At 43.2% G+C, this 22,458-nt stretch overlaps 2 protein-coding genes across 2 annotated transcripts in view; one reads left to right on the forward strand and one right to left on the reverse strand.

Annotated features, from left to right (window-relative positions):
• Positions 1 to 22,458, reverse strand: part of BRAP (BRCA1 associated protein) — a 94,391-nt gene that overhangs the window by 39,339 nt on the left and 32,594 nt on the right. The window lies entirely within an intron of this gene.
• ACAD10 (acyl-CoA dehydrogenase family member 10) overlaps positions 1 to 22,458 on the forward strand; it is a 39,531-nt gene that overhangs the window by 9,402 nt on the left and 7,671 nt on the right. The window contains exons 3-11 of the mRNA XM_078435791.1: positions 771 to 919; positions 2,993 to 3,187; positions 7,054 to 7,212; positions 7,934 to 8,093; positions 9,293 to 9,434; positions 11,617 to 11,685; positions 13,210 to 13,391; positions 19,912 to 20,062; positions 21,135 to 21,286. Coding sequence (XP_078291917.1) covers positions 771 to 919; positions 2,993 to 3,187; positions 7,054 to 7,212; positions 7,934 to 8,093; positions 9,293 to 9,434; positions 11,617 to 11,685; positions 13,210 to 13,391; positions 19,912 to 20,062; positions 21,135 to 21,286 — 1,359 coding nt within the window. The remainder of the gene's footprint in view (positions 1 to 770; positions 920 to 2,992; positions 3,188 to 7,053; positions 7,213 to 7,933; positions 8,094 to 9,292; positions 9,435 to 11,616; positions 11,686 to 13,209; positions 13,392 to 19,911; positions 20,063 to 21,134; positions 21,287 to 22,458) is intronic.

A 22,458-nucleotide genomic window follows, 5' to 3' on the forward strand; every position in this document is an offset into this window, starting at 1 on the left:
TCTCTCTGTCTCTCTCTCTCTCTCTCTGCCCCTCCCCCTCTTACACTCTCTCTGTCTCTCAAAATAAATAAGCTTAAAAAAAAAAAGAGGGGCGCCTGGGTGGCTCAGTTGGTTGAGCATCCAACTCTTGATTTTGGCTCAGGTCATGATCTTACTGTTCATGAGTTCGAGCCCTGTGTCGGCCTCTGTGCTGACAGTGTGGAGCCTGCCTGGGATTCTCTCTCTGTCTCTGCCCCTTGCTCGCGCTCTCCTTCCACCCCTCAAGAATAAAAATAAACATTAAAAAAAAAAAGGAAAATTTCTTCTTTATTCCGCAAAGACCGCATCCCCCAAGTGAACGTTTCAGCGTAGCAGTTCTGGTGCCACAGAGGATGACTCCAGTTTACAAAATGAAGGGCCTGTTTTGGTGTGCTGTCCGAACGTGGCTTATTACGCTTGTGTTTTCTTACTACGTGCCAGGAGTGTATGAGCGACCTGAGGTACATGAGGCAGCTGATGAGAGCAGGGAAGAAAATGCATAATGCAGTGTCCAGAGTCATGTCAAGTAGAGGGTAAGGACCTGATGCTTAACAGCAGTGTCCCCTCCATATCACTGTTGCCTTGGGGTCTAAGGCTGAGATTTTGCGTTTCCTCAGTTTCTCCTAATTCCCGTGAGAATCCCCCCCGGCACCACAGCAGCGTCACAGGGACTGGTGGTAATTCCCCTGAGCTTTCCAAACCCCAGCCATCTCTGAATGTATTTCACTCATTGCAAATTTTAATTCCTATAGAATGGGAGCTACAAAATGATATCCCTCCTGGAACTATACTGCAGGCCTTTATCTCAGGTGGTGAAAAGGGGCCCTGGATGAAATTTATGAGGGGAGAGATAACAACAGAGGATTTCTTACAGCAATTTGGGAGACTTTGCTCTGAAATCGTGAGTGATAAACATACTTGAATTTACATATTCTTTCTGCCTAGAGTTTGGGTGCAATACTCAGCTATTAAGTTGGTTAAACTGCAAATAAGTGAAAACCTAATAATCCATTTGAATTAAAAAAACTTTTTAAATTTATTCATTTGGGAGAGAGAGAAAGAGAACAAGCAAGGGAGGGGCACAAAAGGAGGGGGCCTGAGGATCCAAAGCAGGCTGTGTGCTGACAGCAGAGAGCTTGATGTGGAGCTCGAACTTACAAGCCATGAGATGACCTGAGCCAAAGTCGGGATGCTTAACCGACTGAGCCACCCAGGTGTCCCACCATAAGTTTTCAATGCATTTCTTCCATCCCCAGGTACTGAACTTTAACTACATATATCTATAAGTATGTGCCTCCCCCACTCATGCTCTGTGTCTCTTTTTCAAAAATAAACATTAAAAAAAATCTTTAAATGAATGTACATAATGCCGCTCAACTGCACACTTAAAGTGGTCGAAATAGTACATTGTATGTGATGTATGTTTTTTTAAAGATTTTATTATTTTTTTGTGTTTGAGAGAGAGAGACAGAGACAGAGCATGAGCAGGGGAGGGGCAGAGAGAGAGGGAGATACAGAATCCGAAGCAGGCTCCAGGCTCTGAGCTGTCAGTACACAGCCTGACACAGGGTTTGAACTGCACCCCGAGATTATGACCTAAGCCAATGTTGGATGCTTAATTGACTGAGTCACCCAACTGCCCCTATGTTACATATATTTTACCACAATTTCAAATAGGTATATAAAACTTTGTGCTAAGTGAAAGAAAGAAGTCAGTCAAAAAGACCACATAATGTATGATTCCATTGATATGAAATGTCTAGGACAGGGAAATCAATAGAAATAGAAACTTAGATTAGTGATTTTCTAGGACTGAGAGTATTGGGAATGGGGGGTGGAATGGAACATGACTGCCAATATATATGGAGTTTCTTTTCAAGGTGATGAAAATGTTCTAAAATTGATTGTGGTGATGGTTACACAACTGTGAATATATTAAAAATTTTGAATTGTACAGTTTATGGGTGAATTGTGTGGTATGTGAATTGTATCTCAAGAAAGCTGTTCCATAGTGTGTATGTGTGTGTTTGTATAAAAGAGCAGACCTGCCTTTGCAAATGTTTGAAATATGGTAACAGTTTCCAAAACCCACGTAGATTGAATTTAAAAATGAAAAATGGGTCAGAAGCTGAAGTTCACAATACGAAATCATTACATGTCTTCTGGATCATTAAGAATTAAATTATAGGGGCGTCTGGGTGGCTCAGTCGGTTAAGTGTTTCACTCTATTTCAGCTCAGGTCATGATCTCACAGTTCATGAGTTCGAGCCCTGCATTGAGCTCTGTGCTGACAGTGCAGAGCCTACTTGGGATTCTCCCTCTGCGTGTGTGTGCTCTCTCTGTCTCAAAATAAATAAATTTTTAAAAAAGAATGAAATGATACCTGCTTAATATACTTTTAGCTTGAGTTGTCCTTGGATATTCTGATATTCTTTAAAATTGCCAATCCATGGGGTGCCTGGGTGGCTCAGTCAGTTAAGCATCTAACTCTGGATCTCAGCTCAGGTTATGATCTCACAGTTTGTGGGTTTGAGCCCCACACTGGTCTCTGTGCTGACAGTTCAGAGCCTGGGAGCCTACTTCAAATTCTGTGTGTGTGTCTCTCTCTGCCCCCCACCCCCACCCCACTTGTGCACGCGCCCTCTCTCTCTCTCTCTCTCTCTCAAAAACAAATACGTAAACATTTAAAAATAAATAAGTAAAATCGCCAATCCATGACTGAAATAAAGAATTAATTTAACTGGACTATTGATATAAATAGCTCCATTCCCTCACCACTGTCACCTGAAGTTACTTTTTACAACCTTGTATGTGAAGTTCTGCACCGGGGCTGAGGGACAATTCCTTTAGGTAGCAAATCAAACGAGGTAGCAGTAGGAAGACAGGAAGCCGTGTTTTTCTCTGTTGGTCATAAGCTGTTCCTCCTCCTACTCTTAATTATTGCTGCCTCTCCTTTCCCCTCCCCCATTTTTAGTCAAAGACCTCCGTACCTGTGGGCTCCTTTTTCTCCCTGCTGACCAGTGAGCAAGTGGCGAAGCAGTTCCCAGTGATGACTGAGGCCATAACTCAAATTCGGGCAGAAGGCCTTCGGACTGCAGTCTTGAGCAATAATTTTTATCTTCCCAACGGGAAAAGCTTTTTGCCCCTGGACCGGAAACAGTTTGATGTGGTAAGCTTGAAGTAATCCAAAACTATCGAAACAGAGTCTCTGTCCTTGCTTTAGGATGCATCATTAAACACTGCCTCGTAGCAGGTCTTGAGTGAATGGGTTTCCTTAGTCAGTCTAACTTGACTAAATTAGATTTAGACCTAACAGGATGAAAAGAGGACTTCTAAAACATCTCTGAGCTCTCAGCAAGGTCCAGCATTTATGGTCTTTGATAACTGGTTGAAACCTCAGCTTTAGAGACTCTTTCATGTTCTGGGTTTGAACCTTATTCGTCACATAACTCACAAACTTCCGTCAGCCCTCACATCTAAAGGGACCTTTGACCTTATCTCTTCAAAGACCAACCATGTTGGGGTGTCTAGGTGGCTCAGTCAGCAGAGTGTACAACTCTTGATCCCAGGATCGTGAGTTTGAGTCCCAGATTGGGTGTAGAGATAACTTAAGTAAATATTTTTTAAAAAGAAAAAAAAAAAAAGACCAGTGATGTTGCCCTTTATTTCTGTGGCATTAATCCTGAGACCAGTGCTATCCAATAAAACTTACTGCAGTAATGGAAATGTCCAATATGGTTGTTTCTTTTTTTTTTTAATTTTTTTTAACGTTTATTTATTTTTGAGACAGAGAGAGACAGAGCATGAACGGGGGAGGGTCACAGAGAGAGGGAGACACAGAATCTGAAACGGGCTCCAGGCTCTGAGCTGTCAGCACAGAGCCCGACGCGGGGCTCGAACCCACCAACCGCGAGATCGTGACCTGAGCCGAAGTCGGACGCTTAACCGACCAAGCCACCCAGGTGCCCCCAATATGGTTGTTTCTAGTCACATATGGCCATTAAGCCCTTGAAATGTGGCTGGTGTCACTAACAACTGAATTTTATTTCATTTTTATTAGTTTAAATGTAAATAATCACATATGGCTGGTGGTTACTATATTGGATAGCCCAGTGCTAGACCATCAAACTGCCCTGAGAACATACTGAGTGAAAGATGGTCTTCTGTGCCAGGAGGTTACTCCTATAAACGATTCCCCATTTCCCCAAGAGAGAAATAGATTATCATCCTGGGACAGATATGAATTATTCATAGCTGACTTGCTTAAACTTCAGTTAGAAAGTAGATTCTTACCGAGCAGTTACTGTGCGCTGACCACTGACTACACGTGAAGGGATACTGTGGCAAATGTGACAGACACGATCCTTGCCCCGCAGAGTACGCACCTGCTACATTTCGGGTGCTCACTCACCACGGGCGGCTAGTGGCTACTATACTGGACAGCGTATACAGCGTTTCCATCATTCTGAAAAGTTCTGTTGGATAGTGCTATTTTAGAACATACAAGCTAGTAAAAGTGACAGGTGGAAATTCAGAGGGCAAATGTTGGAAATGAACCTCTCAGCCTAGTGCTGTTTTCACCTCCCACGTCCTCCTTCCTTCTTATAGAAAGCCTGTCAGAGATAGAGTCCTGTCCCCTCTGTACACCTTGTCTAGCTCCCCACCTGCTTTGATTGTTGTTTTCCCCGTGGGACACAAACAGCGCTCTTCCAAGCCCCCTCCCCTCCGAGTGCTCCGGGACTTCAGCCGGATTCAATTCTGTCTCTGCAGCTTGCTAGCCAGGTGATCACGGGCTGTGGCTTTGCTTCCTTGAACCTCAGTTTCTTCCTCTGTAATTCGGGAATAGCAATTTCTTTGTTGTAGGGTCGCTGCGTGCATCCCACAGAATTATGCATGCAAAGCTCTCTGCATGGTCCTGGCACATGGTCAGTATTCAGTACGTTTTGGTTATTTTCAGAGTGCAGTGCAGCTATAGGAATGATATCTTCATCTAGACAAATTAAATTGTCCAGGCTCACGTTCAGCCCTTCAAATGAAGCTACAATTTAAAAGACCTATGAGTTTCTTTAAAAAAAAAAAAAATGGACTTGTTTATTCAGACTTCACAGGCACTTTGGCATGTGCTTTCCAAGAGTTTTCTGATGGGTTTTCGTATCTTAGGTCTGCAGAAGACCTGGAGTTTTAAAAACATTTCATCAAGGGCAAGGGTTTAGATTTTTGTTCTCTAAAGCACACGCACACACACATACATAGATGTTTTCTCTGTCAACATTAGAGGCTGAACTCTTAAACCAGTATTATAGGAATCTGTCTCGGCTTCAAAATGTTTTTCCATCTAATTTTTTTCAATTAAAAATATTTTTACTTTTTTTATTGTAAAAACCCACATAACATAAAATTTACCATCATAACCATGTTTAAGTGTTCAGTTCAGTAGCGTTAAGTATATTCACATTGTTAAGAACTACATCTCCAGGACTTTTTCAACTTGCAAAATAGAACAGAAAGAGAAGGCCGGGGATCTTATCAAACTTAAATCTGGAGAATTTTTTCACTTCCCCAATACAGTGGCCCTCAACATAGTCCCTCAGGAGAGATGCCTGCTTGTGAGAACTTGGCTCACTGGGCTCACCACCCCCTCTGTCTGTCTCAGCCAGCACAGCTGTGTTGTTCTCCCGCAGTGTGGACACTGGTCTGTGTCTGAAACACCCAGCTTCTCTGGTACCCACTACTGATGTTTTCTTTACACGGAGCTTGTCTTTTTTAGTTCATTCGGCTCCTTAAGAGACAAGGAAGATTAAATAGAGTGGTCCAATTTATTTAGGATATTTATTTTCCTGAAAGGGCAGTTCTCACCCAACCCTGAATAATGCAAACGTAGAGTAGAGGGAAGGGTTTGTCCTTGGTTTTGGAGAGCCTGAGTCCTTCCTGGAGTGAGCATGGATTGAGTTCTATTCTCAGGGCAGACCAGAGGGTGTCAGTTATAAGCTTCTGTGGCTGTTTTAGGCCCACTTTATAGGAGATTAAGCCCTGGGGACAGTGTAAGAGGACCTGCAGGTTGATGGATCAGAGGTTGCCTGGCACTGGGTCTGGTTTTGCAGGGTTTCATCTGGACCCTCTGAAGCATACCCACCCCCCACTCTCCACCCCCCACTGCATTTCCAGACTAGATACACAGTGGAAGTGAGGTTGTCAGGACACAGGAAGCTCTTTGCGTGAAAGGAATAGTACTTTGCCATGAACAGTCTCTTTGGGGTCTGTTCTCCCATGGGATTTTTATAAGTTGAGGATGGCTGTTTTGCTTTTTAATTTCTGAAATACAGACATTAAGGTCATGTGCCTTTTGTAGTTAGTAAACAGTGCCGCCTTCTTTTTTTTAAAAAAAATTTTTTTAATGTTTATTTTTGAGAGAGGGAGAGAGAGAGCACGAGCTGGGGATGGGCAGAGAGGGAGACAGAGGATCCAAAGTAGGATCTGCACCGACAGCAGAGAGCCCGATGTGGGGCTCAAACCCACGAACCAACCATGAGATCATGACTTGAGCCGAAGTCGGGCACTCAACTGACTGAGCCACCCAGGTGCCCCTCCCTTCTTTCTGAAAAAATGGCGAAGTAGAAATCTACAGCTCTTCTGTGTAGCCACAATATTTAACATTAGCAAAATGCTAACATCATTTTGGAACCACTCAACTTTCATTTAATTTTCTCAGCAACCGCTAAGATAGGTAAGATAGCTATTAGCATCCCCACTTTGCCGACGATGACACTGAGGCCCATTGTGGCTTCGCTGTGTGCGCAAGGTCGCTGTTTCTGAACCAGAACTTTGGTTTTCTGAGCTTGCCCCCAGCTAGTAACCCGGTATTACCATATCTCCAACTTTAAAAAGCAACATCATTTTATATCGTAACACTCTGAAGTTACTTATTATAACAAATCTCAACGGTCTTCCTATTATTCTTTTAAAAAATATGCCAGTATGCATGTGGGAGCACCACCTTTTAGGGACACTCATCTCTCATCCCCGTCCCTCGCTCAGGTCGTGGAGTCCTGCCTAGAAGGTGTCTGTAAGCCAGACCCCAGGATATACAAGCTGTGCTTGGAGCGGCTTGGCCTGCCGCCTTCTGAGTCCATCTTTCTTGATGATCTTGGACCGAATCTAAAAGCGGCTGCCAGCCTTGGCATTCACACCATACAGGTAATGATCACTATTTTTTGAACCCCTGCTGTGCTCTAGGCACTGGCATAAGCATTTCTAAGCTTGTCCTGTTAACAATCATAGTTGTGTTTAGTGGTTTTCCCCCATGTTGCTGTGGTCTTCTTTTTTATTAATTTTAGGATATTTACATGACAAGCCACTCTATTTTTGAAAGGAAGTAAGACAGACACTAAGAAGGCAGTTTGAGAAAAGAATTATGCAAGGAGGTGAATGGCAGGCTTAAGACATTTGGGATGGCAGCTAGGCTGTCCCTGTGACACTCTTCTGGGTAGGGAGCCGGCAGCTACCAGCCACACGGACCGCCCAGGTCATGGCTGTGAAGCACAAGAAGCCACCTGAGAGGACGTCTCTGTCCAGCTTCCTGTGTTTGGGTTTCCATTATGAAGCTGATGGGCCATAGGGACAGCACAGTATGCTGCAGCACAGTATCACGCCCTCCTGGCATGAAGGAGCATCGTGGACTCTTAACTGGCACTCTTCCCAGCCAATAAGAAAGTTTAGTGTGGTTAAGAATTAAATGGGAAGAGCAAAGTCTTTATACAGCCTCCTCATTAGCTGAATATCTTGGCCTCCAAAGTCCTTGCTCAGAAACGTGACTTCTTGGATATTTTCCTCTAAAAAACTGCCCTTTTAGAGAACAGACAGGAGGCCAGGTCAGGGTTGACTGGTGGTACATGTTCAGTCTTCTCTTTGAAACCAGGTTGATGACCCAGAAACTGCAGTAAAGGAATTAGAAACCCGTTTGGGTTTTACGTTGAGAATGATTGTTCCAAACACTTGCCCCATGAGAAAGACAATGGACATTCCACGAGGTTCCTTGGAGAAGTACCTCAAAGACTTACTGGGGACCCAAAGCACAGGTATTTAAAGTTCTGTTTTTTGCCAACTCTTTCAAGGCTAGGCCTTCAGTCTGGTTCTCACTTTCAAACCCTAGTGGAATATGCTGGAGACAGGCTGTGTGGTGAGGAAAACAGCCATGGAGCTCAGTGGATCTGAGTGCAGCTTTCAGTTTTGCTTGGGGAAAAGCATGAACCCCAAAAGTACACTCACCCTCTCTTCCACCCGAGACGGTGGTGTGGCAGGGATCGCCTGGGATCTGGAGACTGTGTACGTGCCCAGGGGTGTTTGAGTCTAAATGTTTTGAGATGACAGCCTGTTTTGTGGAGGTGACTTAAGAAGCTGCATAAATTTACAGTGTGACAAGTTGTCTCCATCCCTTCAAAGGCCCCTCTTTGATTCTTCATATTCCTCTCTCAGAAAAATAGGTGCCTCGGGGGCCTTGGAAGACATTTCCACCTGGTGATAAAGTTTTGCCTGACCCATTTAATCCTTGAAGACTTTTTGCGTGGAGCTCCACTTATGTTTTCCAGAGATTGGATTGTTCTTAGGGCCTCTGCAAAGCTGAGGGGCCCCTTCTGAGCAGGCCAGCTCCAGCTAACTCAGGCAAATGCCAGTTTCTTGCTCTTCTGACCATGTGAAACGAATCTGTGTCCAGAGTTCAGTCTCGTTATGAAGCTGAAGGTTAATTAGGATGTTCCTGAGCGGGAGCCACGGATTTGAGCCCCTTGGGGTGGGAGAGAGCGTCTCAGGGAAGCACTTCAGCTCAAGCTACAGGCCTCCGCGGAAGCTCCTCCCGGCCGTCACGCCAGTCTCAGGCGTGGTTTGGCCGAGTGTGGACTGAGGGATGCACAAGGGCGCTTTTCATCCTCAGGCTTAAAGCATTCCATTTCAGCATGGTGGGTTGCCATGACCGTGCTTGTGGTTGATAAACAGAACTGAAAAGCTTTTCTTCGTGGAGCGGGAGTTGGCAAGAAGGACAAAACTGGACACCTGCACAAAGTGAAGATGATTGTGGTGTAAATGGAGTGGCCTTTGCCACACTGTAGTGGACCTGGGCTGGCACAGTAGGCCTGGGCCTCCATCACTTCTGGTGCCCAAGTCGGAGGTGCATCCCTAATCAGAATGTCCTGCATCCCAAATGTGGTACTTGTTAGAGAGCAGGAATGCCCAGCTCTATCCTTCCGAACCACTGTCGTTATCTTTGTTTTCAAACTTGCAGGCCCATTGGAACTCCTTCAGTTTGATCATGGGCAGTCAAATCCAACCTACTACATCAGGCTAGCTAACCACCAGCTGGTTCTGCGGAAGAAGCCCCCGGGGACACTCCTTCCATCCTCCCATGCAGTGGAGAGGGAGTTCAGGTAACTTCTCAGAGCTGGGGTGTGCTCCCCTCCATCCTCCGCAGCTCAGCCCTGAGCTGACAAGTCAGCTCTCCATCAGACTGCCTTGAGACATTTAAAATCGCAAGTATGAATTTCCAAAATTATCTCAAATAAGAACATGTAACCTAATTTTATTCAGAAGTTTGTCTTCTCTTTTCTGTACCTAAACCTGTAGGAAACTAGACCTTTTTGGAACCTCTGGTGGAAAAAGCATTATTGGACTACTCATTAGTCTCACCTTTTAGTCTTAAAGACTAAGACCTTTAGTCTTTTTTTTTTTTTTTTTTAATTTTTTTTAACGTTTATTTATTTTTGAGACAGAGAGAGACAGAGCATGAACAGGGGAGGGGCAGAGAGAGAGGGAGACACAGAATCAGAAGCAGGCTCCAGGCTCTGAGCCATCAGCCCAGAGCCCGACGCGGGGCTCGAACTCACGGACCGTGAGATCGTGACCTGAGCTGAAGTCGGACGCTTAACCGACTGAGCCACCCAGGCGCCCCTGTCTCATTTATTTCTGTTCTATCTTTATTCCTTTCCATCTACTTACTCTGGGCTTATTTTTTCCTTCATAGTGTAACTGACTTAAAGTCTTTTTACAAGTATTTAAAGTTATACATTACTTTCTAAGCACTTCTGTATCTCACAAATTTTGACATGTTGTATTTTTTATTGTTATTACAGTTTAAAATATTTTCTAATTTCCCTCGTAATATCTTGTTTGACCCATGGCTTATATGAAAGTGTGTTCTTTAATTTGCAAATATTGGAGCTTTTTAAAAAAATGTTTTATTTATTTAAGTAATCTACACCTCACGTGGGGCTCAAACTCACAACCCTGAGATCAAGAGCTGCATGCTCTTCCGATCAAGCCGGCCAGGCACCCCTCAAATATTTGAGCTTTTTCTACGTGTCATAAACTAATGATTTTTAGTTTAATACCATTGAGATCTTAGAAATACTGTTTAAGATTTCCGTTACTTAATCATACGAACCAGCATATGATTTATCTTGGTGAACGTACTGTGTGTACTTCAAAAGAATGTGTATCCTGCCCTTGTTGAGTATTGGGGGAATGGCCATCAGGTCAAGTCGTTGGTAGTATCACTTGGATCTTTGTCTTACTGAGTTTTGTTCTAGTTCCATCAGTTACTGATAAAGGGGTATTATAGTCTCAACTATGTGGATTTGTCCGTTTCTCTCTGTAATTCTCATCGTTTTTCTTTCATTTTGAAGTCCTGTTATGAGGCATGTACACATTTATGATGGCACTATCTTCCTGATGGATTAATTCTTGTATCATCTGGAAATGTCCCTCTGCTTCTGGTACTTCTCTTTGTCTTAAAGTGTCCTTTCTCTGATATTAATGTGGCTATTTCTTTAAAAAAAAATTTTTTAGGGGCGCCTGGGTGGCGCAGTCGGTTAAGCGTCCGACTTCAGCCAGGTCACGATCTCGCGGTCCGTGAGTTCGAGCCCCGCGTCGGGCTCTGGGCTGATGGCTCGGAGCCTGGAGCCTGTTTCCGATTCTGTGTCTCCCTCTCTCTCTGCCCCTCCCCCGTTCATGCTCTGTCTCTCTCTGTCCCAAAAATCAATAAAAAACGTTGAAAAAAAAAATTAAAAAAAAAATTTTTTTTAACATTTATTCATTTTTGAGAGAGAGAGAATGTGAGTGGAGGAGGGTCAGAGAGACACAGAGTCAGAAGTAGGCTCCAGGCTCTGAGCTGTTAGCATAGAGCCCGACGCAGGGCTCAAATTCACAGACCATGAGATCATGACCTGAGCTGAAGTTGGCCACCTAACCGACTGGGCCACCCAGGTGCTCCTTTCCCTATGTTTTTATATATAAAGAATGTCTTCTGTAGACAGCATGTAGCTAGGTCTTGCTTTTCTGTGCAATACGACAATCTCTGTCTCAACTGAAATGTTTAGTCTAATCAATGTAATGTAACTATTGATATATTTGACTTAAGTCTATAATTTTGCTATTTGGTTTTTGTTTGTTCCATCTGTTGTTTGTTCTTCTTGCATACCTCGGGGTCAATTGGATATTTTTTAGAATTCTGTTTTAATTCCTGTGTACACTAATTTTAATTCAGAAAAATAATTTCAAGAAAATCTCATCAATTCAGCCAGCATTTTCATTCATTTCTCTTTATTCTGGCAGGATAATGAAAGCCCTTGCAAATGCTGGGGTGCCTGTCCCCAGAGTTCTTGACCTCTGTGAAGACTCAGGGTAATGATGAGATTTATTTATTTATTTTTAAATGTTTATTTATTTATCTGAGGGGGAGGGGCAGAGAGTGAGGGAGAGAGAGAGAATTCCAAGCAGGCTCTGCACTCACCGGGGCTCAATCTCACAAACCGTGAGATCATGACCTAAGCCAAGATCAAGAGCCAGATGCTTTAACCCACTGAGCCATCCAGGTGTTTCCAGATTGATTGATTGATTGATTGACTAATTTGTTTTAATGTTTATTTATTTTTGAGAGAGAGAGGGAGAGAGAGCAAGTGGGGCAGAGGCAGAGAGAGAGAGAGAGAGGGAGACAAAGAATCTGAAGCAGGGTCCAGGCTCTGGGCTGTGAGCATAGAGCCCGATGCGGGGCTCGAACTCACAAACTGTGAGATCATGATCTGAACTGAAGTCAGACGCTTAACCGACTGAGCCACGCAGACGCCACTGGATTTATTTTTTATTACATATTCAAACTACAGAAGAGAAAAGCCCATCTAGTCGCTCAAATCCCAGTTTGTTAGAATGAAGACAAAATGTGGATGGGAGAGAAGAAAGACTTTAGAGCATTCCCTCCCCGCCCCCAACCCCGAGAGCTCACAAATCTGTAAGTTATCCTGAAAGATGAAGAAATACTTGCTTTTGTGAGAATTGGATCCACCTAGCTTCATGTTTGTTTTTGTTAATCTTTTATTGTGGTCCTTCTAAGTTGTTTTTAAACTGCTTTGCAATAACCTTTTTGAATTTTTTTTTGTCCCACCTAATTATGAACATTTTGAAACATAGAAAAGTTGAAAGAAAAAGTAGCATAAAGAGTTCTCATCTAGATTAAAATGTTGCTAACATTTTGCCATATTTGCCTTCTGTGTGAATATATGTATGTTTACATACGTGTATAGGTGTATGATATAAATAATTTTATATAATAATAATTACACACTCTAATAATTTTATAATTTTATACATTTTATAAATATATTTTCTTTTTCTATATATATTTTTAGCTGAATCTTTTGAAGTAAGTTGCATACCCCTCCTAAAAATAAAGACATTTTCTTTCATAATCAAAGCAGCATTATTACACTTAAGATAATTAATAATTTAATAATAAATTTAAGTTCTAGCCCATGGTCAAATCAGGATAAACAGTTTTAATGGTAGAATTTTCAAAACAAGTTTTTAGAACAGTCAACTGATTTCTAGTAATGTCTAGCCTCCTCTCAATATGCTTTCCTACATTATCACTCTTAAACTCCATTCCATAGCTTCTCCAAGTGGACCTAATGGAAGAGAGGTATGCGGGCAAGGAAGTATAGACAGGGCTGTGTGTGTGGACTGGTTTGGGGATGGGGTGCTTCTAACCTGTGCTCGTGTACGAAGGAGAAAGGAAACATCCAGTACCCTGGGCCTGAACTCCTTCCTCAGTTCTTCGAATGAACACACAGGACAGTTAGAGCAATACCATGACTAACAGCCCGCCATGTTATGAGCTGGGCCACTGAAACATCCTGTCTGTGTCCCTCCCAGGGTCATCGGTACTCCTTTCTATCTGATGGAGTACTGCCCAGGTCTCATCTACAGAGACCCCTCTCTGCCAGGCTTGGAGCCCACCCAGAGGCGGGCCATTTACACTGCCATGAACAGAGTCTTGTGCAAAATTCACAGCGTGGACCTCAAGGCTACGGGCCTAGAAGACTACACGAAACACGGTGAGCACAAGGCCATTTGTCTTTCATGCTGATAGTTTCCTCATGGTGCCCCTGGTTTTAGGATTTGCGTGATGTCAGGTTGTTCACCCACCTAGTGTTTGCTAAATGTGATGTGGGCTTCATAGCCTCCTGCTGGGAAATCCAGTTACATTTTAATGGAGGTGTCACTTACCTAGAATACGACATCCTATCCTTGGGTACATCCCTTCATGGACTACAGAATCTCTCTTCTCTGCAACTTTATCTTGCTAGACCATTTTAATCTTTTTTCTGATACCAGCCAGGAGTATTTAAGATACTTTTTTCTGTTTTTTACTCTTTCCCCTAAATATTCTTTTCAACAAGGATAGACTTTTAAAATGCCATTATGCCAAGGTATTTTGTTTGCAGAGTTTGTTTCTGCTTGTTTTTTTTTGTTTTTTTTTTTTTTTAATGTTTATTTTTGAGAGAGAGAAAGAGAGCAAGCACGAGGGAGGGTCAGAGAGAGAGGGAGACAGAGGATCCGGAGCGGGTTCCCCACTGACAGCAGAGAGTGGGGCTTGAACTCAAGAACTGTGAGATCATGACCTGAGCTGAGGTCTGACGCTTAACCCACTGAGCCACCGAAGTGCCCTCTGCTTGTTTTTTAATGTCTGAGCGTACCAGTTGCTCCTCATCCTCATTGTTATTGTCTGTTTTTGCTTTGCTTTCCCTTTTTTTTGTTTTTGTTTTTGTTTTTGAAGTCAGGTGTATTGAAGTGTAGCATTTTATGAATTTGACAGGCACACACAATTTTAAAACCACTGTCACAAATGTCTCCATGCTTTTGCATGCACAAACTTCAGCACAAGCCAAAGAATTTCACTCTTTCTGACCTGGAAAGTACAAGAGTATCATTTGACTCTTGACCAGCATGTATTCTTGGCTGTAGTCAAAAAGAATCTCTCAGCGAAGCTGTATTTTCTTCTTTCTCTGCTTTTAGCCTAAATGTGCCTCTTTTCTGTAGGACCACATCCAAGGCTATAGTATGTGTCCAGTGTATATCAACTTCCTACCGTTTCTGCCGAAGTACCTAAAGTTCCACCTCTCCACGGGCACCTGATCTGAGTCCCTACTCAGATCACTCTGAGACACTTAGCTACAACAGAGCAGGCCTGCTGACCTCCTAGCCCATACTGAGGGAGTCCTCCATCCCTTCCAAGTACAGCGGGCTCCGTATCATCCCCTGTGGGTTCCCCTCCACCTTGGTAGTCTCATTTGGAAATAAAAATGTGTTGTTTATCTGAAATTCAAATTTAAGTGGGTATTTTGTTTTAACGCTTATTTATTTATTTTGAGAGAGCACACGCCTGCATGAGTGGGGGAGCGGCAGAGGGAGTGAGAGAGAGAGAGATTGAGAATCTCAAGCAGGCTCCATGCTGTCGGTGCAGAGTCCCTGAAAGTGGGCTCAATCCCATGAGAGCCATGAGATCATGACCTGAGCTGAAATCAAGAGTTGGCCGCTTAACCAACTGAGCCACCCAGGCACCCTGGGTATCCTGTATTTTATCTGGCAGCCCTACTCGCCGGTAAAAGGGCAAGTGGGCAAAGACAACCCATGTTGCCCATATTGATCAAGATTGTTTCAAGATGGAAGGAGCATTGGAGGAGAAGTTGGATGCTAATTTACCAGCGACCTTGAGCAAGTCACATTACCTCCTCATAGTTTTCTCAATAGTAAAGGTTTGGTGTGAAAAAAAAAAAAAAGGCCTGTGCTGCCTCCCTCACAGGGCTGATCTGAAAAGCAAATGAGGTGGCAGCTGTCCCGGTGCTTTGAATGAAGATAAAGCCTTAGGCAAATGAAGTAGTGGGCAGTGTAACATCCAGTCCTAGAGCGACAACAGCTTATGGAAGCCTCTCCCATGTGCTGTCTGAATGGATCCTGTGCCTTTTCTTTTCTTTTCTTTTCTTTTCTTTTCTTTTCTTTTCTTTTCTTTTCTTTTCTTTTTAAATGTTTTTGAGAGAGTGCAGGCAGGGAAGGGGCAGAGAGAGGGGGACAGAGGATCCATCCGCTCAACCAACTGAGCCACCCAGGTGCCCCCTGTGCCTTTAAAGTAGACTATTTTGGGGCGCCTGGGTGGCTTGGTCGGTTAAGCGTCCGACTTCGGCTCAGGTCATGATCTCACGGTCCGTGAGTTCGAGCCCCGCGTCGGGCCCTGTGCTGACAGCTCAGAGCCTGGAGCCTGTTTCAGATTCTTTGTCTCCCTCTCTCTCTGACCCTCCCCCGTTCATGCTCTGTCTCTCTCTGTCTCAAAAATAAGCGTTAAAAAAAAAAAATAGACTATTTTGACATTTTTTCCACTGACTTCTTAGCATCAAGAGACAAAGCAGAAATCTGATGTGATTTCATGTGATCTAAGGGCCAGCATCCCAGGCCACTGGCTATGTTTTGAGTCTGAAAGCATAAAGCACTTTCGTCATGCTTCAGGTTCACTGATCCAGCTACAGGCGCACTAGATTTTTCTTTTCAAAAAAACCCTGCAATTTCTCTGGTTATGTCAGGAATCCAGCTGCTTGGCAGGGCATTGGCTATAAATAGATAGTACCATTTGTGTAAAGAGCGGTCTATTTGAATTAATTTACATATTCAAATACATTTAAATATTTGCTGGCACAAGTGAATATCTCCAAAAGAATACCTAAGAAGCTGGTCACGTGGGTTGCCTTGGGGGAGGAAAAGAGCTGAATGGCTGGGCGGAGGGGTGGGAAAAAGATTACTGTTTGCCCTTTTGTCCAAGCCTTGTGAATGTGTTATCTATTCAAAAGAACACATTTAAATTTGTAAAAACACAAAAGAAAGACTGAGAGAGCACACAAACAGGATTTCTAATCAAGAGGGACTTTTGACAAAGATCCTTCAGGTGCAGTCCAATTACCACAAAGAACCTTTTCACCACCCAGGACCTGCAGGGAGCACATAATCCTCCTTCCTTATCCCAGGGGGGGCAGTCTGCTTCAGGAAGGATGTTTCAGCGCTTTGGCAGGCCTGAGAGAGACCAGCGGCCAGCAGAGCCAGAGACACAGGGGCAGCTGCGTCTGCTTCTTGTGAAAATGGAACGTGTGCAGCCCTGGGCTGGTGTGTGTGAGGGGCGGGAGGTTCCAAATCCACATCGGAGGTTTTCCTGAAGGGCTCCTTTCACAAAGGCTCAGCTCCTGTGAGTTTTGTATTTGACTTCTTAGCCTGATAATTTTCAAGCTTACAGAAACGTGAAATAGTACAATGAATAACTACACATGCCCGCTACTAATTTTAACAATGCTGAACTTTTGCCATATTCACTTTTCTCTTTCCTTCTCCCTCTTCTTCTGTTTGTCTCTCTCCCTATATATTTAACAAAGTTGTAGAGACCCTAACACTTAACTCCTAAATACTTTATGCATTTCCTTAAAAATAAGGGCATTCTCCGATACCATTATCACATCCAAGAAAATTAAAAATTTCCCCAGAATATCTAAAACCCAATCCATATTCAGATAGACTTCATCAGTTATCCCCTTATATCTTTTATAAATGAGTCCCCCTCCCCCATATCAGGATCTGATCAAGGAATCTAGAACAGTCCCCCCGCCCCCCACCTGTTTTTTTTAATGAATTTTTTGACACCAAGTCAGGGAGCGCTTGGGTGGCTCAGTTGGTTAAGCATCCAACTCTTAATTTTGGCTCAGGTCACGATCCCATAGTTGTGAGATCAAGCCTGGAGCTTGCTTAAGATATTCTCTCTCTCTCTCTCTCTCTCTCTCTCTCTCTCTGTCTCTCAAGGAAAAAAAAAAAAAAAAGACCAAGTCAGTTGTCTTATATATTTGTCTTGATTGTTTCCTTATGGTTTACTTTACTCTATTTCCTATAATTCTGAAAACTAGAAGTTAGTTCTAAAGGCTTGATTTGTTTTGGATTAAATTCCTGTGGATTTTGATCTCCACCTCTCATGACCCAACTAGATTTTCCAAAGGGCTCATGTCTGGATGCCCCAACTGTGAGTGGACTGCACAGAAGGAGCTTGACGTCTCTATCCTTATCTTCAAACCCTTCAGCCTCTGGGGACCATTGCTCTTTCAGATGAAGGATGAGGGCTTGGCTTAGATCCAGGGACCTGACACATTTATTAATTTTTAGTTATATTAATAGTGACAATTAATAATGATCAATTGACAATAACCGGGACAATAATGCCACCATTCATGGAGCAGCCTTCTGTGCAGCTAAGTATCTGGCATGTTCTGTATGGATTTCTGTTAGCCTTCACAACAGTCTTGTGGAATTTAGGTGTCAATATACTCTTATGGAAGAAGCAAGTGAGGCTCAGAGAAGTTAAATCAATTGAAGACCTTGACTGTGAGCTGAGTTGACTCCAGAACTCCTTCCAGTGTCCTGGTCCCAGATATAACTTGCAAGTTCCTCAACTTTGGTATCTCTTGGGTTTCTTAGCAAACAACTGAATAATGATAGCAAATACTCATGTAGTAGTATTACATGCCAGGAACATTTCCAGGGGCCTTTACACATTTTATCCTCCCAACAACTCTCTGAGGAACATCTCACTGAGGAGGGAAAACTGAGGCACAGAGAGGTTAAGTCACCTGTCTGAGATCAGAAAGATAGAGAATGGCAGAGCTGGGAAACATACCGAGGCAGCCCAGCCCCAGACTCCATGCTCTTAGCCAACCACTGTTGTTTAGCCAACAAGGGATTTTTTAAAGGCTGTTAGGAAGCTTGTCGGATGTCTGAGAGGGCCAGGGATCAGGCTTGCAGGCCATGTGGCTGGAAACAGTACCCAGATCACACTGAAATCCAGCCACGATGGCAGGAGCATCACATGAGAAACTCCTAGGTCATCAGAAGGTGATACCACATGGCACAAAAACAGACACTCAGATCAATGGAACAGAATAGAGAACCCAGAAATGGACCCACAAACGTATGGCCAACTAATCTCTGACAAGGCAGGAAAGAATATCCAATGGAAAAAAGACAGTCTCTTCAGCAAGTGGTGCTGGGAAAACTGGACAGCAGAAGAATGAACCTGGACCACTTTCTTACACCATACACAAAAACAAACTCACAATGGATGAAAGACTTCAATGTAAGACAGGAAGCCATCAAAATCCTCGAGGAGAAAGCAGGCAAAAATCTCTTTAACCTCAGCTGCAGCAACTTCTTACTCAACACGTCTCCAGAGGCAACGGAAACAAAAATGAACTATTGGGACTTCATCAAAATAAAAAGCTTCTGCACAGCGAAGGAAACAATCAGCAAAACTAAAAGGCAACTAATGGAATGGGAGGAGATATATCAGATAAGGGGATAGGATCTAAAATCTATAGAGAACTTATCAAACTCAACACCGAAAAAACAAGTAAACCAGTGAAGAAATGGGCAAAAGACATGAATGGACACTTCTCCAAAGAAGACATCCAGATGACCAACCGACACATGAAAAAATGCTCAACATCACTCATCATCAGGGAAATACACATCAAAACCACACTGAGATACCACCTCACACCTGTCAGAATGGCTGACATTAACAACTCAGGCAATGACAGATGTTGGCAAGGATGCGGAGAAAAAGGTTCTCTTTTGCACTGCTGGTGGGAATACAAACTGGTGCAGCCACTCCAGAAAATAATATGCAGGTTCCTCAAAAAGTTAAAAATAGAACTACCCTATGACCCAGCAATTGCACTACTAGGTATTTATCCAAGGAATACAGGTGGGCTGTTTCGAAGGGACACATGCACCCCAATGTTTATAGCAGTTTTATTGACAATAGCCAAAGTATGGAAAGAGCCCAAATGTCCATTGATAGATAAATGGATAAAGAAGATGTGCTGTGTGTGTGTGTGTGTATGTATATATATATATATATATATATATATATATATATATACATATACATATATATATATATACATATATATATACATATATATATATACATACATATGTATATATGTATATATATATATGATGCAGTATTACTCGGCAATCAAAAAGAATGAAATCTTGCCATTTGCAACTGTGTGGATGGAACTGGACGGTATTATGCTAAGTGAAATTAGCCAGTCAGAGAAAGACAAATATCATATGACTTCACTCATTGGAGGACTTTAAGAGACAAAACAGATGAACACAAGGGAAGGGAAGCAAACATAATATAAAAACAGGGAAGGAGACAAAACATAAGAGACTCTTAAACATAGAGAACAAACAGAGGGGGAGGAGGGGTTGCTGGAGGGGTTGTGAGAGGGGGGATGGGCTAACTGGGTAAGGGGCTTAAGGGATCTACTCCTGAAATCATTGTTGCACCATATGCTCACTAACTTGGATGTAAATTATTAAAAAAAAAAAAAAAGTAAAGATAAAATAATAAAAGAAAATAAAATTTAAAAAAAGAAGATGATACCACAGAGCATTAACAAGACTTTCACTGTTTTGGTTACCTTCTGGAACTTTTGGAGGATGTTAGAGTGGCATGCCATGTTCTCATTCTCTTTCCCTCAGGGGACTATATTCCACATCAGGTGCAAACCTGGATTAAGCACTATCGAGCCTCAGAAACCAGCACCATCCCGGCGATGGAGAGGCTCATCCAATGGCTGCCGCACCATCTTCCCAGGCAACAGAAGACCACACTGGTGCATGGGGACTTCAGGTAGGCATGGCTGTGAGGAGGAGTGACTACCTAGACGTGGAAAATGATGGGCAGGGCCCTTGAAGCGGAAATCAAACAGCTAGTCTGAACCCAATTTATAGTTGAGAATTACTTCTTCACAGAGGATCTCCTTGTGCGTGCCCTTTTAAGGCATGGTTTCTCCACCTTGGCCTCTTGACATTTGGGGCCAGAAAATTCGTTATGATGGGGGGCTGTCCTGTGCAACAGTGGGAGTTATTACAGCCCTAGGTTTGAAAGTGCAAGTGTGTGCTCCGGTTATTACGACTGCATAAAAGACTCCTCCAAAACCGCATGGCTGTAAACAGTGATGGCAGTTATTTTGCTCACGAAATCTGCTGTCTGGGGACAGGATAGCTGGTTTCAACTGGGGAGGCTGTCAGGCTGGGGGCTGGACTCTCCTGAAGGCTCACCCACATGCCTGGCACTGGGGCAGAGAAGACTGAGCTGGGCTCCCTGGGCCTCTCTTTGGTCTCCCACGTGGTCCCTCCAGCATAGCAGCTTCTGGGCAGCTGGACTCCTTACCTAAGTGGCTCAGGGCTGCAAACGTGTGTGTTCCAAGAGAGAGGGCTGACTGGGAGCTGGTCACCTTTTCTGAGCTGGTCTCTAGAGTCTCTTAGCATCACTTCCACCTGCATTATATTTGTCAGAAGCCAGTTGCCTCAAGCAGCAAAGAATTAGACTCTTCCTTTTGTGTAAGAAGTGTCAAAGAATGTACAGACCAGTTTTAAATCCATCAGAGGGAAGGAGGAAGGACGAGAACCCAGAGAGGTCACTCTGTGGAGAGGGCTCCTGGACCACAGCTCTTATGGCCCTTGGGAGAGGAATATAGCGTCCCTCACCTATCTGCCTCCTTCTTGTCTCCTGCTGATGTCTTCATTGGCTGAGCCCACCTGAGCCATAGGGCAAGGGAGCCAGTGGACATGGGCACTGAGGGGCTCATAGGGTGGGGAGTGCATTTGCAGGGGCAAATGGAAGACACCCAGCACAGAACACACCCCTAGCACTCAGTTTCCTTAGAGCTGTCTTTCCATTCCTTTTGTGGCTTATTCAGGCTGGACAACCTGCTGTTCCATCCAGAAAAGGCCGAGGTGCTTGCCGTCCTTGACTGGGAACTCTCTACCTTAGGCGACCCCCTTGTGGACGTAGCCTCCAGCTGCCTCGGTCACTACTTGCCATCCAGTTTTCCCAGGTCCCTGCTTCGAGGTAGGAACAGCTGAGGGAGAAGAGGGAACAGGGCAGCTCCATTCTCAAAGCACCTGAGGCACAGAAGTAACCGTGATCGGTTGGTGCATGAAATTGAGGTCCTGGTGGTTTGGCTGGAAAATGCATTCCTGCCAGTGGAGGGAAATATGTGTAGGTGTATTTTAAGCAAGAAGGATGTGTGCATAGGCCCCTCCTATGTTTTTACTCAACTAATTTCTATCTAATTTTCTAAATAAAAAATACAAACTTATTTTAAAATGTTAGAGCCAACACAATAGCCAAAGTATGGAAAGAGCCCAAATGTCCATCGATGGAGGAATGGATAAAGAAGATGTGGTATATCTATACAATGGAGTATTACTCGGCAATCAAAAAGAACGAAATCTTGCATTTGCAACTATGTGGATAGAACTGGAGGCTATGATGCTAAGTGAAATTAGTCAGAGAAAGACAAAAATCCTATGACTTCACTCATATGAGGACTTTAAGAGACAAAACAGATGCACATAAGGGAAGGGAAACAAAAATCATATAAAAACAGGGAGGGGGACAAAACAGAAGAGACTCTTAAATATAGAGAACAAACTGAGGGTTACTGGAGGGGCTGTGGGAGGGGGGATGGGCTAAATGGGGAAGGGGCACTAAGGAATCTACTCCTGAAATCATTGTTGCACTATATACTAACTAATTGGGATGTCAATTTAAAAAAATAAAAAATTAAAATAAAATGTTAGAGCCAACAAATGACAAAAGGAAAAGTTAAAATCATCAATAGTCCCAGAGATGAGCACTGCCAACATTTTCATCTTTTGGTGTGTGTACATACATTTGTTTAAATGAAAATGTGATTATATGATTTTATGGCCTGTTTTTTTTTCACTTAATTACATGTTTTTATGCCACTAAGTATTTCTTCTACAGCATCATTTTTAATGATGAAATAGGATTTTTTTGAATAGAATTAATTTAATCAAGACATTTGACAAATGTCTTAAGACAAATATCTCAGTATCTCATTTGGATATTTAATTTTGTTTTCAATTTTTCTTTTACACTACCTCCCCCCAACCCTCACAAAAAAAGGCAGTGAACATCTTTGTAGGGGTCTCTTTGCCTATATTATAAGGTATACTCCGAACAAAGTCCCAGGAACAAAATATATTACATGCTTC

Source organism: Panthera onca, chromosome D3 (genome assembly GCF_046562875.1).
Source record: "Panthera onca isolate mPanOnc1 chromosome D3, mPanOnc1 haplotype 2, whole genome shotgun sequence".
NCBI classification, from domain to species: Eukaryota; Metazoa; Chordata; class Mammalia; order Carnivora; family Felidae; genus Panthera; species Panthera onca.